This window comes from Sphaeramia orbicularis, chromosome 18 (genome assembly GCF_902148855.1).
Source record: "Sphaeramia orbicularis chromosome 18, fSphaOr1.1, whole genome shotgun sequence".
NCBI classification, from domain to species: domain Eukaryota; kingdom Metazoa; phylum Chordata; class Actinopteri; order Kurtiformes; family Apogonidae; genus Sphaeramia; species Sphaeramia orbicularis.
In genome coordinates this window covers 41053400-41071884 of record NC_043974.1, presented here as the reverse complement: position 1 = coordinate 41071884, position 18485 = coordinate 41053400, and the positions used below count along the sequence as shown (strand labels likewise).

The 18485-nt window shown below is 34.9% G+C and overlaps 1 protein-coding gene across 1 annotated transcript in view; it reads right to left on the bottom strand.

Moving 5' to 3' along the window:
- actn3b (actinin alpha 3b) overlaps nucleotides 1-18485 on the bottom strand; it is a 67474-nt gene that overhangs the window by 28795 nt on the left and 20194 nt on the right. The window contains exons 2-3 of the mRNA XM_030161820.1: nucleotides 4820-4934; nucleotides 1896-2015 (exon numbers count right to left, since the gene is read on the bottom strand). Of these exons, the coding sequence (XP_030017680.1) occupies nucleotides 1896-2015; nucleotides 4820-4934 (235 nt within the window). The remainder of the gene's footprint in view (nucleotides 1-1895; nucleotides 2016-4819; nucleotides 4935-18485) is intronic.

Here is an 18485-nt window from a genome sequence, read left to right as displayed (position 1 = left end):
GGAGAAGAAAAGAAAAGAGAGAAAAAAAGAAGAGAAGAGAAGACTTTATTTATCCCACTGGGGGAAGTTTCATAGTTAACAGCAGCAAAACTGAAGAAAAAGTAGTGCAAAAGTTGCCAAACATATACCCCTAAGTGTGCAACTCCTAGGGGATTTAGTGAAAATGAAGATAGGACTAGAAAAGTACAGATAAACACTAAAAAATACAAAAGAAAGGAAATCCCAAAGGAGAGCTGCTGCAACTGGCGGCGCCATCTTGGATCAGCCATTGTCTGTAAATGCGTTTGATCTGACTATTACGATTATCTGAAAACTCTGTTATCTGACTTCTATGGTCATGTAAACAGACTCAGTGAGAGATAATCCTGTTTTATCAGGAGGTCGGCTGGTTTTGATGAAAGCTCCAGGGTTCAGATCAGCAACGTAGAACATAAACCATTCAGTCAAAGTTTCTCTGACTTTGACAGGTTTCTGTTGAAATGCTGCCCCCTCTGTTTATAGTACAGTTATATAATAATAATAATAATCTTACATATGACACCATTCAGTCAGTTCGGTGGCAAAAGATTAACCCATAAAGACCCAAACAACCACTGGCAACCAAAATCATCCACCAATATAAAAGATTTAATAACTTCTGATCCACTAATCCTGTCAATACATGTAAATAATTGGTTTAAAATGCAGTTTGTCATCTTTTCACGGTCATCAGATATGACCATTTAGACGTTCAGAGGCTCCGTAGTTACCGTGGAAACCCTGTCATCTTCTACAACATTGATTCACCAGTAAAACCCATGGAGTTGGATCAATGACAGTGGATGGACACACTGGGTTTATGTTCAGTTAATGATAAATTTTGTTGAAAAAGTCACATTTTCTTCATTTTTCTCCGTTTCTGATATTATGACAATTAACTTTAATATGAGCTTTTATGAACACTGACATGACCAGTAAATTAAAAACGGGAAAATACCAGATTTTTATTGTACAAAAGCAAAGTACAGAGATTTGATAAATGACACCACATGGAGGCACTTGGTTTATGTTCAGCTAATGATATATTTTGCTTAAGAAGTCACTTTTTCTTCAGTTTTCTCTGTTTCTGATATAATAACCCTCAACTTTAAACTGAGCTTTTGTGAACATCTACATGATTAGTGAATTAAGTGTAGGAAAATACCTGATTTACACTGAAAAAAATGCAACATAAAGAGGGTAATATTACAATAAACGGTGATAAATCACTTCAGAAAGGTTAAATAGAGAGAAAATTTGACTTTGGAACTGGCATAAAAGTAGCACTGGGTCTTTATGGGTTAAACAAAAAAGCATCTCTGTTAGCTTTTTTTTCAAAGGGATGGACACTAGGTTTATGTTCAGTTAATGATAAATTTTGTTGAAAAAGTCACATTTTCTTCATGTTTCTCTGTTTCTGATATTATGACAATTAACTTTAATATGAGCTTTTATGAACATCGACATGACCAGTAAATTAAAAATGGGAAAATACCAGATTTTTATTGTACAAATGCAAAGTACAGAGGATAATATTATAATAAATGGTTATAAATCACTTAAGAAAGGTTAAACAGGGAGAAAAATTCATTGTGGAAGTGCCGCCAAAGTCACACTGGGTCTTTATGGGTTAAAGTGCTCTGATTAATGCCAGGATAGTTTTAACAAAACCAAACTCTTGGGTATTTGCAGATCATTTCTCAGGTTTTCTCTCTTTTGGATGACGCATTTCTTGTCACTACAGACTCATCTGAATTCTACTGGCGTTGAGAGTTGCGGCCATCTGGTGCTCAATAAAAGTCTGGAGTAAAGTTAATATTACTTTCCCCTGGTGTATTAATGTGAGGAGAGGCTGTTAGTTCAGACGTCAGTCTTACCCTCAGCACCGATAGACACCAGCTTGACTCCCTTGCTGCAGATGAAGTCCAGGGCTTTGTTCACGTTGGCGATCTTATGGAAACGCATCTTGCCTTTGTCGGGTTTGGGCAGCCTCTCACCTGCACGAAGAGTTAGAATTGAAATGATCCATCTATTGTAGAACGTCTGTCACTGTGGCTGAATAAAACTTAACTCAGCATCAATACAACAAACTTATAAAGAACTCAATTGTATATAGTAGTTTTTATCTATCTATCTATCTATCTATCTATCTATCTATCTATCTATCTATCTATCTATCTATCTATCTATCTATCTATCTATCTATCTATCTGTCTATCCATCCATCCATCCATCCATCCATCCATCTATAGTCTTTTCTTTTTGTTCATTCTGCTACTTGTTTCTTTTCTATTGTCTATTTTCTTGCCTATTTTGTTCATTTTTCATGAATTTTGATGCCTATTTTGGTCTTTACTCATTTTGATGCTTGTGTTCATCCATTTTTTCTTTTGTTTTGTTCATTTTTTAAATTCAGTTTTGGTTATTATCCATCTATCAATCTTTCTTTCTTTTTTTCTTTTCATTTTGCTACTCATTTATGTTTATTTGGTCCATTTTCTTATCTGTTTTGTTAATTTTTTATTGTCTCAAATTTTTCATCAATTTTGCTGGTTATTTTTGGTCTTTACTTATTTTGACGCTTATGTTCATCCATTTTTTCTTGTTTTGAACATTTTTTGACTCATTTTTATACCATTTTGGTAATGATCCATCTTTCTTTCTTTCTTTTTTCTTTCTTTCTGTTCCTTTTGCTACTTATTTATGTTTATTTTGCCCATTTTCTTGTCTATTTTGAATAATTTTCACTCTTTTTTTTATAAATTTTGCTGCTTATTTTTGGTCTTTACTCATTTTGATGCTAATGTTCTTTCTTTCTTTCTTTCTTTTTTTCTTTCTTTCTTTCTATCCATTTTGCTACTTATTTTTTTGTCCATTTTCTTGTGTATTTTGTTCAGTTTTTATCAATTTTCTCTAATTTTTCATTAATTCTGCTGCTTATATTTGGTCTTTACTCATTCTGATGCTGATGTTTTTTTCCATTTTGTAAGTTTTTTCCTTATTTTTATTCCGTTTTGCCAATTATCTATCTATCTATCTATCTATCTATCTATCTATCTATCTATCTATCTATCTATCTATCTATCTATCTATCTATCTATCTATAATAACTAACAAGCACTAAGATTAAAACTAAAACTAGTCGTGATGCCACAAAAATTACATAATAGTTGCAATGTACAAACAAAATCGAATATTAGGTTAAGGCAGCTCTGTTTTGGTTTTTCAAACACTAATGCTTTATGGTGAAGAAGAATAAAAAGGCTTTGCACAATTTGGGACATTTAATAAACAGTGGTTTGTAAATCATTGAACTAATTATGATATTATGTATTCTTTCACACCTTTTTCAGCTTCTATAAACTAAGACTGTCCTCATAAAACCTGAAAAACAGACACCAAAACTGATGAAAACTAAAGTTAAACTGGTCATTTAGCTCAGATTTTACTCATATGGTTGATGTTTTTCTCTCAGCTTTGTTAAGTATGTACCCTCCTTAGTGCCTCTCCCTTGTGGTGTTCCTCAGGCTCTATCCTCAGGCCACATTTTTATTTGCATTCTTAGACACTATGGATAAATAAAACTTAACTCAGCAACAACAACAAAAATGATAAAGAACTCAATTATAAAATAATTATGTGGCATGTGATTAAAGATATTTTTAAAATAGCAACAATGAGGAGACACAGATGGTCTTTGACTTAAAAAAAAAAAGTGACATGAAGACTAAAAATAAGTAATGTAAGCACTGGAATCAAATTATGAAGGGGTAGGAATTAATGGAAAACATTTTGGTCTTCTTTTATGGATGCTTCTATGAAACTGGGTACACTTTGGTACCCAAAACTTTGCCAGCTTTTTACACCCAATAATAAAAGGTAAATTTACCTAATGATGACCTCAGATAAATTTAAAAAAAAAATTATACCCTTGCTCTGAGCCATCCCAAAATTAATGACTTTTTAATAAAATACTGGGGCCAAAAATAGGACCAAAATTGGGACAGTTAAAACTACCTAGGTGTCAGTGCATTAGATCTGAAAACATGGCTGTAAATGGTCTTATATACTGCTATAAATAAAGACACTGTGTTAAATTTGACAATCCTAGTGGTTTGTCTAATCCAGACATGTGGATTTTTCATCTCAGTCTCATTCCAGGTTTTGTATGTAACCCATTGTGTCCATGTGTGTTACATGCAGAACCTGCCCATTTAAACACAAAGAAATCATGAATTATTTTGCAAAAGCGGTCATTTTTGTGAAACACTCTGCCTTGAATAATTAGTTCAATGCCCAAAATGTACCTGTGAGAAAATAAAGATATATAAAAAAAAACAGTGCATAATTTTCGTGTCCTTTTGACCGTGTTACATGCAGATTTCTGTATTAAATATAATGTAAAATAATATAAAAAGGTGTTTTATCTGAAAAATGGTTTCTCTTTTATTCTCAGTAAGTATTCATTTTTAAAATAGACCCAAAGGGCTTCCAAACTTGCTTCATAACATTAGTCTACATTTGGTTTGAATTTTGAATTTTTAGCCCCCATGACCTGTTTTTAGGACCAGTTTCATAGAAGCACCCATATTAAATGTACAGAAGATTAAAATAGTTAAACACCAAGTTCAGACTATTACAGTAGAAACTGTTATGGAGAACATTCGTCACCCTTATAAAAAAAAAAAAAACATTCCTGAAATACAATCACAATGATAAAGAACTCAATTGTATATATTTGTTTTTCTATCCATCCATCCATCCATCCATCCAGATTAATTGATTGATTGATGTGATCCACCTGATATGACCTCCAGCAGCAGCATGAGTTTGAGGCCATTTCTGAAATCCTCTTCAATGTTCTCAATCTGTGTCCCGGCTTTCCTTAAGTGGGAGTTACACCAAGCTGTGAAGGTCTGAGGGAGACAGAGACAAGTTTACAAAGTCAGGAATCCAAATGACACAACGCATTCACTTATTCTAACAGGTCAGAGCTTTACCTGCTGCACACATAACCTGTCCCTCTGACAAACAAACACATAAATATACACATCGTGACGTTCCCCTGGTGAGTGCAGGTCCAATCAGCTGACTGGGGCCTGGACGGTACCGCTCATTTCGGTCTGTGACCTTGTTATGACTGTGTCTGCCCATGCCTGACAGCCTGCACTAACACTTATGTCAGTCTAAGAGGCACTGCTGACTCAGATGTTCGCAACTGCTTCGAACTAACTGCTGGTTCGGATCATATTCAGGTGGCAAGTGCTACATGTCGCCAAAGCCAAAAATGGTTGTTACCTCGCCGTATTTCACCTCCTCCTTTGAGAGCGAGGTGGAATAAGTGTTAAAAAAACAAGAGGAAAATCACTACAAGTCTGGTCCTGTGGAAGCTGCAGAGTCATTTTCAGTTATTCAGACAGACTGTTAGGAAGACTTTTAGATGTGTAGTCATCATTTTTGTAATTTCACAGTCTGATGCTTTTTACTTTACTTTTTACAAATTTACAAAAAATTGACTTGACTATCTCTCACCATTTACAGCAGTACAGTTTTTTTCCTCTTCTAAAATTAAGTCCCATGGGGCATAACCGTAAGGGGAAGGACTCTGGCTCTGTATAGACCTTAATATTAGAGCTTCTGTTCGCTGAATAATACAAAAAAAAAGACACTTCTAATGTAGTTGTGTTGATTAAAATGATTTATGACATTTAGTGGTGTTTAATTAGACTACCTAGCAACAATAACTAATGTTAAACAGAGATGATATACAAGAAATGAAAAGTATTTGTCTGTTCTGTTGCAACATTAGAAAATCAACAGCAGCCATACTAGGTCAAATTCTAGTGCTTTTTGACCTTTAGTCCATATTTGATCTGTACTAGTCTTTAATGCATCAGCTCAGGATTGGCATCTATGGTCTGTCAACTATCCTGCTAATTAGGACGGTCAGTGCTAATTTATGGGCTGATTAGCATTTAGCATAATCATGCTAGTTTGCAGCTTTGGTCAGTGCTGTCAGTAGGTCAGGAGTTACCCCCCCCCCCATTATCTAGGTCAAGGTCAAGGTCAAGTTATTTATATAGCCTGGCACATTTACAACAACACAAAATGCCCAAAATCCTGCACAGTCGTAACAAAGGATATAGATACCGCACCTGTCCAAATCTGTATATATTCAAATCCGTATTTATATATTTTTTTATATTTACAACCATTTGCACTACACTCATATCAAACCGTATTTACACTCCCCTTTTAAACAATTTTTTTTAAATTCAAATTTATCCGACTGTTTTACGCGTATGTGTATGCATGTATGTATCGTATGTGTTTGCTGCTAATAACACTGTGAATTTCCCCATTGTGGGATCAATAAAGGAATATCTTATCTTATCTTAGGTACAAATTCCAAATATAATAAAACTAATAAAAATATATAGATATAGAAGATAAGATATATGAAAACAGATAAAACAGATACACAATAATAGGATAAACTGTATCTGTAATACAAAAAAAATACAACCAGAAGATAAAACTAAATTTATTTACTGAAATGAAGGTAGCCGAGTGCCAAAACTGTAGTCCACAAACCAAGATTAATATCACAGAAACTACTTTCACTTATTTCACCACTTTTAAAGTTTAATTTCAGGAAAATGAACAAATATTTCCATATCTCAAAATCATTTTTTTTCTTTACTTTTATGCATGGCTTAAAAGTAAAACTTTATTGTTACAAGGATTACTTGTTGTCTGGAGTGCTGTGCTACATAGCCTAATATTTAAGAACCCAAGTCTGATAGCTTTAGAACTCTTCAAGGCCCCACATTAGGTGTTCACGCTGTCTGTACGGAACATTTCGTTTAGTGGGCTACGTGTTTCGATAGGCAAATATCTCATTTTAGAAACTGAAACTGTTCATTAGGTGAAGGCGATGTGCATAATGGGCACAATGCAGACGGTAATGTAAATGGCTTTGAGGTGCTGAGCGCTTGCTTTCACTCCGTCTGGAAAATTGCCTAATGGTGTCGGCTTTGCACATCAGGGACAATTCAATAAACTCAATGAACGGTATTTTGAGAGGCATTTTTAGCATTTAGACTCATATGTGAAAACGGCATACATGTGTTAAAACGACACTGTGTTGGTGCGTGTGTGTGTGCGCGTGCGTTTGGGGCTCGTTACTGTAGATTCAAAAGTTTTTGCTGGGTTTGGAGGATGTGTGGGTGTCGAGGCAGAGTAAGGACATGAGCTGAATAACTAACTACAGATGATAGTGTGGGTGGAGTGGAGAGAGAATGACTGAGCAGAAACACAGAGGAACAGAGAGGTGAAAATTAGCAGTGACACTGGGCTGTGCTCAGTAGGTGAGAGCATATATTTTCCATTACAGAAAAGTGCATTAGCAAACTCTGAAATTAAAATATACATATACGTCGATCTCAGGTAAGAGTGCGTGGGAGTGTTTGCATTTATGTCTGCGGACTCGTATACACTAGAGGATGACTGCGGATCTACATGGATGGACAGAGAAGCAAAGCACTGGAGGCAGACGGAGCGGTGGCAGAGAAAGGAAGGGAAAGGAAATGATGCGTTTGACAGAAAGATGGAAGATACTACAAGAGTTAGTGAAGGAGGCGGACAGAGACGTAGAAAAAGCTGAAATTAAACATAATATACAGAGAGTAATAGGACTCAGAATTTAGTTTTACAGGGGAGTTTGGAAAGTGGGTTTTTATTTAGTTTTAGTATTAGTTTGAGCTTTTTTTTTTTTTTTTTAGGTATTACAAAGAAAGCCTTGATTTAGAGAAACTGGAAAACTAGTCATTATTGTGCATTTTGTTCCTCATGACCCATTAATATTGGGAGAAATTAAAACAAGAGCTTTCAGACATTTTTTTTTTTTTTTTAACGTGTTCCATGTACCCAATTTGGTATGTTTACATGACAGTGAAATCAGGGGTTTCATTTTAGAACTTTTGTAGGAAGCTCTGTCTACTGATGTATTTTTCACTGGACTGTCACTATGGTAACACCACTCAACCAGAAAAGATGACTGTTTTCTTACATTTTCATCACAGTGTTTAAATGTCACTCACCAAGGTTGCTCAGGGTGAGTCTCAAATACAAGGGAAATGGCAACAATAAAATGAGCATAAAATTATAGCCCGGGCTGAATAACAACCTCACGTCAAGCCATTTCTGAAATTTCACAGGGGGTGCTGAGCTGTGCTGAGCTGTTTTTGCCACTTCCGTGCCCACTCACCCATTAGTTTTGAGCACATTGGCAATTTGCGACCAAAAATTTAGATTGTAAATGATAAAATGGTGGCATCAGTGGGATTTTAACCCCATTAATTACACTGGTCTACAATTTTTTAGATATGATTTGCTTCAGACATTAAATGTACTAAATGTTACGTATTTTAATAAGATTAATTGGAAAATAAATGACAAAAGTGCCGGTTTGCTGATGTTTTCAAGGTATGTGATTAAGTGTTATTACACATATATATTGGTTTATGTACATTTATGTAATAGTTTTAGAAATCTTCCACTAAATAGAACCTGTAAAGTGTAAACTGAGACTTTTTTTTTTTGTTTTTAATCATGTAATAGTTTGCTATACTATGTTGCAAATAAACGTTAATTTTAGAGGACATTTAGTCTATATAATGTATATTATTATGGACGGAGGCAGCAAATCCAGGTGTAGATTACTGCACAAAGTTAGAATTTGATTTTCCTTGGTCAGGATATGTACAGTCAGTCCAGCTTGGATTTATAAAGCTGACAATTAATACTGAACAAACAAGAACTCAAACTATGAATTACACTGGTCTACAATTTTTTACAAATGATTTGCTTCAGACATTAAATGTGGTAAATGTTACGTATTTCAATAAGATTAATTGGAAAATAAATGACAAAAGTGCCGGTTTGCTGATGTTTTCAGGGTATATGATTACGTGTTATTACACATATATATTGGTTTATGTACATTTATATAATAGTTTTAGAAATCTTCCACTAAATAGAACCTGTAAAGTGAATGTATTCTAATGTGCAGACAGTGTTTTGAAGTAGATCTTGTAGCTCTGAGACAAATACTCCTTTTGAGTCAAACCCATTCTCTCGTTAATTCTTGAGTTTCACATTTTGACCCAAGGCTGTATCTTGGAAAGTTCAGCCAACCAGCATTTTTGACTGGATTTTTCTTTATCAGTGACTCTCATGTGGTAAAATTTCATTACTTTTATTCTGGAAGTATTTTCCTTGTAGACCAGTGTTATACATTAAAAGTGAGTAACACAGTCTTGAAAAGGTTAAATACACGCTCGGGGTCCAAAAACCTCTTCTAGTCCACCTGGAACCCAGTAATGTCCTTCATTAACATCCTAAAAACTCTCCCTGATAAACTCATAAATTTTACGCTGGATCATGAGGGACGACATGTGTCCAACACAACCTCGTTTGCTCTCTAATCTGGCTCGTAGACCAACTCCACTCTCGTTTTCTTTTTGTTTAATTATTTGTGCTTGATCAGTGTCATACCTACTAATATTATTGCTTTTATTTATTTAATCTCAGATTGGGATGTGCTACATGGGACTTTGTAGGGTGGAGGGAGGGATGGGGTGGGTATTGTATATATGTTATGTGAAAAATCCAAAAATATATATTTTTTTTTACCTTGATCAGGCTGCATTTGTAAATAAGAATATGTTCTTAATTGCTTGCCTGGGTAAATAAAGGTTAATTAAATAAAAAATAAAACCTTGATTCCAATAAAAAGAATGCTGAAAAAAAAAGAGTAACACCAAAACATAGTAAAACGCTGTGAACTGTTACTTTGAAATTTATTTACTTACACTAATTTCTGTGTAATAACTAAAAATAATGGATGCAAAATGTAAAACCACCAACTTCAGTGTTTATATAATTAAAGTTCAGGGTTCAAGGAGATTTTATTAATACCCGTAGTCTGGAGAGGGCATCTCAAACACTAAAAACATTAAAACCACAGGACACAGACAGCGGACAGATTAAAAACAGCACAGACAAAAGACATGGACAGGTACTCCTAGCAGTCTGCTGATCATGGTTAAAACAGATGAGAAATAAATAGATAAAAAAACAGACTAAAATAAATAAAAGTCATCAGATATCAGTAAAAATGCCAATATAAAACCTGTACAAAGCATGATAAAAACATCATGATATAATATAATACCATGGACTAGCAATGTAACTATTAACGGTATAACGATAAAGCGTGGTAAAATTGGCAATGGTTAGTATTACCGTTTAAATTCTAATTATCATGAAAACCATGTTTGATTACCGCACTTTTACGGAGAAAACGCCTATGTAAGGATCTGCTTTTATGTCAAATATTTGAGTATAGTTTTAATTTATTACAATTTTAATTGTATATACCTAATATTTGGAACCAATATATTCACTTTTAAAGTTTGTGAAAAGGTTCGTTAAGCATCAGTGTGTTATTTATGCAATAAATTATATACATGTTTCAAATCGGATTTTTTTTTGTGTGTGTGTTTTTTCTGGTCTTTTGTGTTGATATAGTAGGTTAAAGTGAAAAAAATAATAGGCAGTTGATATAAATGAATTTGTGCTGAAAAAAAGATACCAAACATGGGTATAGTAAACATTTCTGTATATAGTATATAAAGGCAAAATCAAAAGTACTGAAAAACGGACAAAATAGACTCAGACCACTAAGGGTTAATATTTGAATGTTTCTGCCAAGAGAAAGTGCATTGTGCCAGTTATTTTATTTGTTTTTTTGTTGTTGTTTTTTTTTTCAAAATACAACTTGGTTAAATTATTTCAGTGTGTATTAGTACTTTTTGAACATTTTGAGCACAAGTTCAACAATACCACGATAATAATGATAACCATGTCATATGAAATTTTCATATCGTTGCATCCTTACAAGGGACAATAGATAAATAAATGATAAATTAGTTAAGACCACGTTAAAATAAGCCAGAACCCAAGATTAATTAATAAGTAATAAATGGCTAAAATTTGCTTAGAGGTCTTATTTATGTCTTTGTGCATAAGAAATCAAGGAACTTTGTGTTGGTAAATGCAAGTTCTGCAAATTTACAGGATTTCACTTCTGTTGCAATATGTTGATGGTCATATGAACTATGTTTTCAGCTCAAAAATGTCCAATTTCATCACAATTAATGCTATATTTTCATGTCACAAATGGCCAAGTTATATTTGAACTGAATTTACCTGAAAAACAAATATTCTATTCTTTTAGATTCCCTAATTTTTCTTACAAGATTATATACTCCATATCACGTTTTATTTTTACAGGTTCAATATGGAGTATGGTGCTGATCCATCCTGCTTATGTTACGCCAATACATACATGAAGAATGTCACACATCACTTTTTAAATCAACAGTTTTCTAATAATAAGCATTTCTATAAAGAAATAACAATTCTATATTGTTATTTACTCTTTAGTATGATGATAAACTATACAATAAATAATTCTGATCCTAGTTTTTGCACAGGGATCATTAGTGTAAACAGTGACATGGCTGCAGAGCATCAGTATGATGGGATCCACAACAACCATGTCACATCCGTCCACTGCCACATTTTGTGTTTTTGTGTCAGCTGTTATTGTTTTAGATCCACAATACTAACATTTATGAATAAGAGGAGAATTAGTAATAGTAAGACTATAAGTTTATCACTAATAAAGTACTGGTACTGACCAGATCATCATGGGTAATGTCACGTCCGTCCACCAGCAAAAGTTTTCACATACACGTGCTATTCAAAATCCAATATTTCTGAAAATAGAGCTTCCACTGTCAAATAATATCAGTAGTCTGTGCACAAATGGATTAGCATTATTTCAACACAGTTCTATGCATTTCTTACAACTTTTTTTTTTGACAAAAATGGCCACTCATTTGACCCCCTAAGGAAATTTTAGCCGTAAACTATTCCAAGGCTGTAATGTGCTACCGATGTGAGGACCCACACAGACTTGCAGGTGCCTTCCAGATTATGTAATCAGACTGTTGCTGCTCATTAGAGGAGCTGCAGCACGGACATCATAGGTAGGGATGATGAAGTGCTATATAGCAGTCCGGTTCTGAGGCACTTGTACGTTCTATTTTGTGCCGCTCCATAACTACAGTGTGTCGAGTACTCTTCAGTTCAAAGTGCATTACGGACCGTGAAGTGCAAAGACCTTTAGACTTGTGCTCGGAGAAGTGGAGAAGTGAGAGGAGTGACAGGAATGCTCAGGCCCCGGTGTAATTTGATGTAAGGGTCTGGAGAGGAGAAGAGGCCAGGGGTCCCAGCAGGTGTTGGTCTCCTCTGCCATGCATGACCAAATTTAGACAGGCTCCTAATCCAGCACACAGGGCCACTGGGCCAAGAGACGAGAAGGTGTATGTCATGGACGGGAGGAGGAGGAGGAAGAGGGGGAGGGAGGGGGAGGAGGAGGTGGAGGAGGGGGAATGATTAGCGAGGAAGGGGGAGGAGGAGCGACGGTGGGGGGTGGGGTTGGGGTAGGGGTCTAAATTAGGTAGATGAGGGGAAGGTTAAGAAGAGGAGGTGGCGGCGGCGGAGGCTAAATCGGGTTGCTATGGGACACCGGCGGACAGCTGAGAAGGCAGGATTCCTGAGGTAAACGGTAAGAGTCCAAGATGGTGAGAGAGAAGAGGAGGAGGAGGAAGGAATGGATTGAAGAGTATGAGCAGATAATAATAAACCAGAAAATAATAAACCAGAGAAAGTGAGGGAGACATGAGGTGTGACAACATAAAAGCACAGCTGACAGCAAGGAGCCGCAGACAGGTCCAGAGGGCACGGTCCAATTAGAACGAGTGAATACGTCACAATTAGATTTTCATTAATATACAGAGGATATTATTATGTTTCCTTTACCTTGGAATGAGTTATTTTTATCTAGTGGCAGAGTGATGGACCTCCTTTCCAGCAATAAGGTACCATCACCATCACTTCACATATGCACAGACGAGACTTAACCCTATAACACCAAACGTATCATATTTGATATATGAGTGTTGAAGCCCTCTACATGATCAGTGTGATATTTTTTGTCTTGAAAAACCTGATGTATACAATTAAACACATGCAATACACATATAATCCACCAGGGGGAGGAATTCATTCACCAGAGGCCTTTCCAGTGACACTACAAGATTCAATTAATGAGGAAGGAGGAAGAACTTTGGCAATTTTGAAAAGGAATTACCAATTTGTTAGACATGCTTGTGTTATATTATGATTTTGTTTGTTCAAAAATAATAATATTTGAGCATTGAGACCTGATATATCAAATATGATACAAAATTAAAACTCATACATGGAAACTGATATTCTAAAAAAAATTTTTGGGTTGTTCAGAATTTAATAAATTGAATTTTCTCTCAATGATTTAATGGTTCAGGCTTTACAGGGTTAATATACCCTTAACTAAAGATAAGATAAGACTAATGACTTTTATATGTTTGTGCTAGTTTAACATAATTGTATATTCAATGATTTAATCTAAAATGGTTAACAGGACAGTCATGAACTGTCACGTGTGATAACTTAGCTGTTCTCCCAGGTCCTGTGTGGTTGTAATGCTCAATTATCTCATCCCTTGGGTTTGTGTTAATGCCTGTGGTGGTCTAGTACCATGAAGTCACCCCCACCCCCACCCCCCTCCTCTTTCCTGCACCTGTCGGTCTGGCCTAGCTTCAGTATGGTATATTTTTTTCTTTTTAACAGGTCCTTCTTGTAAAATGAGGTCACAGTAGCCCAGCTGAATGCCTGCCATAACTACGGCCCCTGGGGGGAACCAGGGCTGCGGACCCCTCAGTGCAGTTGATGCTCATATAGACACCGTACTGTGGCACAGTTCCACTCATCAGTCTCCCTGTTCTCTCGGGCTCAGAGCCATCGATATTGTCAGACAGCTCGAGTGTTTGTGGAAGAGCTGATGCAACTGCAGCAGAGACTGAAGTTCCAACTAATGGCCTCAGAGGGGAAGCAATGGGCTGGACAAACCTACTCCAAATCAGCAACCCAGACTCCAGCACTGGACTGTTTAGAATGAAACCAGTACTTACATGATTTATATACTATACTGTACAAATGATACAGTATATTTGAATAACTGCACTTTATAAAACTGTTGCTGTTTTTCTATTTGTCATAATCTGGCTTGTATTTACCAATGACATAACTATGTGGTTTTGGTCCAACTGTCAAGCGTTTGCTCATTCTATATCAGTCTATTTCCTAAGGGCGGCTGTACATTCATCCCTGTCTCTGGTGTATTTCCACTGTCTGCTTCCTTACTTATTTTCCATAAATCACCACAATGTCGCTCAATTTGATTTCAATATACTTGTACTAGTATTTACATGTCATTTTACATTTTGTATATCTTTCAAAACTGTAATACATTTCATTGTTTCAGCTGGGCCAGGTGGTGGGGCCTGTCACTGTCGCAGACGTTTGCATCACGCTGGTCCCTACCATGGTCCTTTACTGCCTGCGTGGATGCAAAACCAAACAGTTCCCCTAGGGGAGAGGAGTTCCTAGAAGGAAATTCGAGGTGGACAGTTCTTAGAACCGTGTTCTTAGAATGTCTCTGTCCAAAAGTGCTTTATAGTGTTTTCAAAGATAACAGTGAAACATATTGTCACAACCCGGCTCTGAGGTGGTGAAAAAATAAATAAATATATTTTTTAAATATTTTTATAATGACAGTTCTAAAATATCATGGAGAAGTTGACAAAAAGGACTATGATATGCATGTGAGAGCTACATTCACAATACAGTATCAGAGTGATCAATAAAATTTGTCAGCAATCAAGTTCAAATAATTACAGTACTTGAAGTTATTACTAACTTATACTTATTTATTATTATTACCAATAATATTAATAATGTTCTTGAAAAGTAAAGAGTTGCAGTACAGAGTTGAGTGATAATAAACAAACAGAAGTGACATTGTGAATTAACTCTAACATACATACTGTGCTCCTTTCTGTTTAATCCTTGTCCACATTGCACAGCTAATAAAACCAGACTTTGCTCCTGTTCCCTTTAGAATATGTTTTTCTGTTGGATGATTCAGTGACTATAATGTCATATGATGATGGAACCTCCCATTATAAGTTCTCAGATATCCTTGAATTAAAACCAACATGACATTGTATTCATTAGTCTGTTTATATGTGTCCAGGGTCAGGAATGAAACTGGAGTGTTGTAACCAGTATGCAGCATGTGGTCATATTATGGGATGTGCACACAACTACCTTGTTTAAAGAGGGTCAGTAATGAATCTGAAACATTCTCCCCAAGTCTCTATAATAAGTAAATTCACTGGATTCAAGTGTGAGTGAGCTCTGTCAAGCTTTTAATCCACATCCATCATCTTTCCTCTTCTGAAAACGCCTCACACATGTTGTAAACACACACTTCAGCGATGATGACAAGGATTTGATGAATGGTAACTGCACAGTTATGTCAAAGTGTTTGCTACCTTTAACATTTCCTACACAGGTATCTGTGAATACAGACCAGTGTGAGCAGGTCTGATGATCAAACAGCTGATTTGACTGATTGACACTTTCAATCATATTTGTGCAATGAGTCATACAATAATCTTCTGTTCTCCAATAACAATCCAATAATTATTCAGTATTATCAAAATATAAATGCACTATTTTTATATAGACTTGAGTTCATAGATATACATCCTGTTTTCATAAGTAACACATACTGTTAATATATTCAGAGATATATATATACTGTCACATACTATCAATATTGTACATATTATGTCTATTCATATTTTATGTCTTTTTTTATTCCACTTAGCTCTGTTCTTTTCTTACTTTTGTAAAATTTCATATTCTATTTTCTTATCTTATTTTTAGTTTTTGTAATTTCGCTCTATTCTTGTTTTCTGAAATACTGGTGTTTTATTAATATTGTCGCACTGACTGAAGTAGCACTCCTAATTTCATTGTACACACAATGATAAAGGCTATTCTATTCTATTCTATTCTATTCTATTCTATTCTATTCTATTCTATTCTATTCTATTCTATTCTATTCTATTCTATTCTATCACAGACGCCTGTCTAATCAGTGCAATATGCTGGTGTTGAGTTTTAGACAAAATCTATCCACACTGACGCAGCTTTAAGTGACTCATTTGCATTAATCAAATTACAGCTACACAGAAACTCAGTGCAAAAAAGCTACTGTAGTGACAGCGAGCATCTAATACAGACACAATAAGAGCTTTTAAAATGATGTATTCGCAAGCACAAATGCACTTGGAAAAAAAATCTATTGTAATTCATTTTAGAGACTCTTTTACTGTTACAAAGAAAGGACATTTCACTGTAGCTTTGAATACTAAACCTATAACCCCATTCTGTCAAGTGCATTTAGTTTAATAAAAGTCACGATGTAGGACTAAAAATGTAATGAAAGATAAAATATTTTGCTCTCTACAGTTGAGAACTTGTATTAAAGCCCTCATTCATTCAATTTTTTAAGGATAATCAAAGTGTTATTTGTATCTGATTTGATCATTTTACTCTCCTCGTATTATACTGCATTGATAAAGGTTAAAAAGTAATGTATGTATCTACTTAAAGAACACTGAAAGTTGTTTTGCTAAAAGGTACGAAAAACTAGGAACTGAAAATGCACATGGTAATACTACAATGAAGCTTCAAAGAATCATCTGAATGAAAAACAGGTACATAGGTCCATACAAGAAGCCTGTGGATGTAAAATGTCTAATATGTTATATGGAGCTGCTTGTTTATGAGGAACTAATCAATTTAAAAATCAAAATGCATTCATATTTATTCTAGTGCACAATTGTGGATAACATAACATTTATTTTGCTTTGTTATCTTCTATTTATGGAAGAGGATTAGGGCCAGTGGAAAATTTTTTTTTTACAAAAATTAAGGTCCAGTGTATTTTTTTTAATTATTATTATTATGAGAAAAAAGTCAGAATTCGGAGATTAAAGCAGGATTTCTGAGTTTAAAGTCAGAATTCTGAGAAAAAAGGAAATTTCTGAGTTTAAAGTTAGAATTCTAAGTTTCGTCAGATTTTTGAGTTTAAAGTCAGAATTCTGAGAAAAAAAAAGTCAGAATTCTGACTTTTTTCTCAGAATAATAATGACAATATATATATTTTGGATCTTCATTTTTTTTTTTTTACTGTAGTGCACCATTGTGGATAACAAAACATTTATTTAGCCCCGTTATCTTCTATTTATGGAAGAGGATTAGGGCCACTTGAAAAAAAAATTAAGGTCCCCAATATATTTTTTAAATTATTATTATGAGAAAAAAAGTCAGGATTCTGAGATTAAAGACAGATTCCTGAGTTTAAAGTCAGATTGCTGAGGAAAAAAAAGTGAGATTTCTGAATTTAAAGTCTGAATTCTGACTTTTTTTCTCAGAATAATAATAAAAAATATATATTGGACCTTAATTTGTTTTTCACCGTGGCCCTAATCCTCTTCCATATCTATTTGACCTGGAATCCCTAAATGCAAAAAAGCAGGCTGTAAATAAACGTATACGTAGATGTAAATGTGCTCTGTCGTCATTTAACAGGGTCATTTGTGTTTGGCTGTGGGTGTAAAAATAGTTGACGTGGTTCATTCTGTCCACACCTGTCCATCTGAGCTACCTTTGTCACACACATCTGTTACGCAGTCACATCATGTTCCAGTCTGCAGCCCACTCACACATTCCACCTAAAACAAATCACAGCCCACTCACATTTACACACGCACAGTGGCCACAATAATAATAATAATAATAGCAGCAGCAGCACATTCAAATACTGTTGTTTATAAGATCACGGCTGAGGCGTACGGACATGAATGCATTAGTAAAATAAGATGACAGAAGAGAATTTCAAGGATTTCTGCAATGTTTGTATGGCACGTTAAAAGCTCAATGTGAACAGAATAGAATAGCTGGAACACTCGTAATTAAGTGAATGTGGGCCAGTGTGTGTGTGTGTGTGGGGGTGGGGTGGGGTGGGGGGGTACTTTCCCCTTTTTTTTCCCTTTCTTTTTCTTTTTTTTTTTAGTTTAAGTTTTTGTTTGTTGTTTCTCAATTTTTGGAAAAATGGAAAACTGAACATGCTTATACCTGTGCTGAGAGAATATATATACTGAAAATGTGTCCTAATAAATGTGTCCTGATAAAAACATTATTATTATATTAAAAAAAAAAAAAAAAAAAAGCTTAATATGACTACTGTACAATTACACTTCTAAACACACTGGTATTGATCCTGACCTAAAATATAAAGCCTTGAGCAAACACACATCATGGGTTGTTATTGCCTTAAGGGGGTCATATTTTGCTAAACCCACTTTTTATTAGTC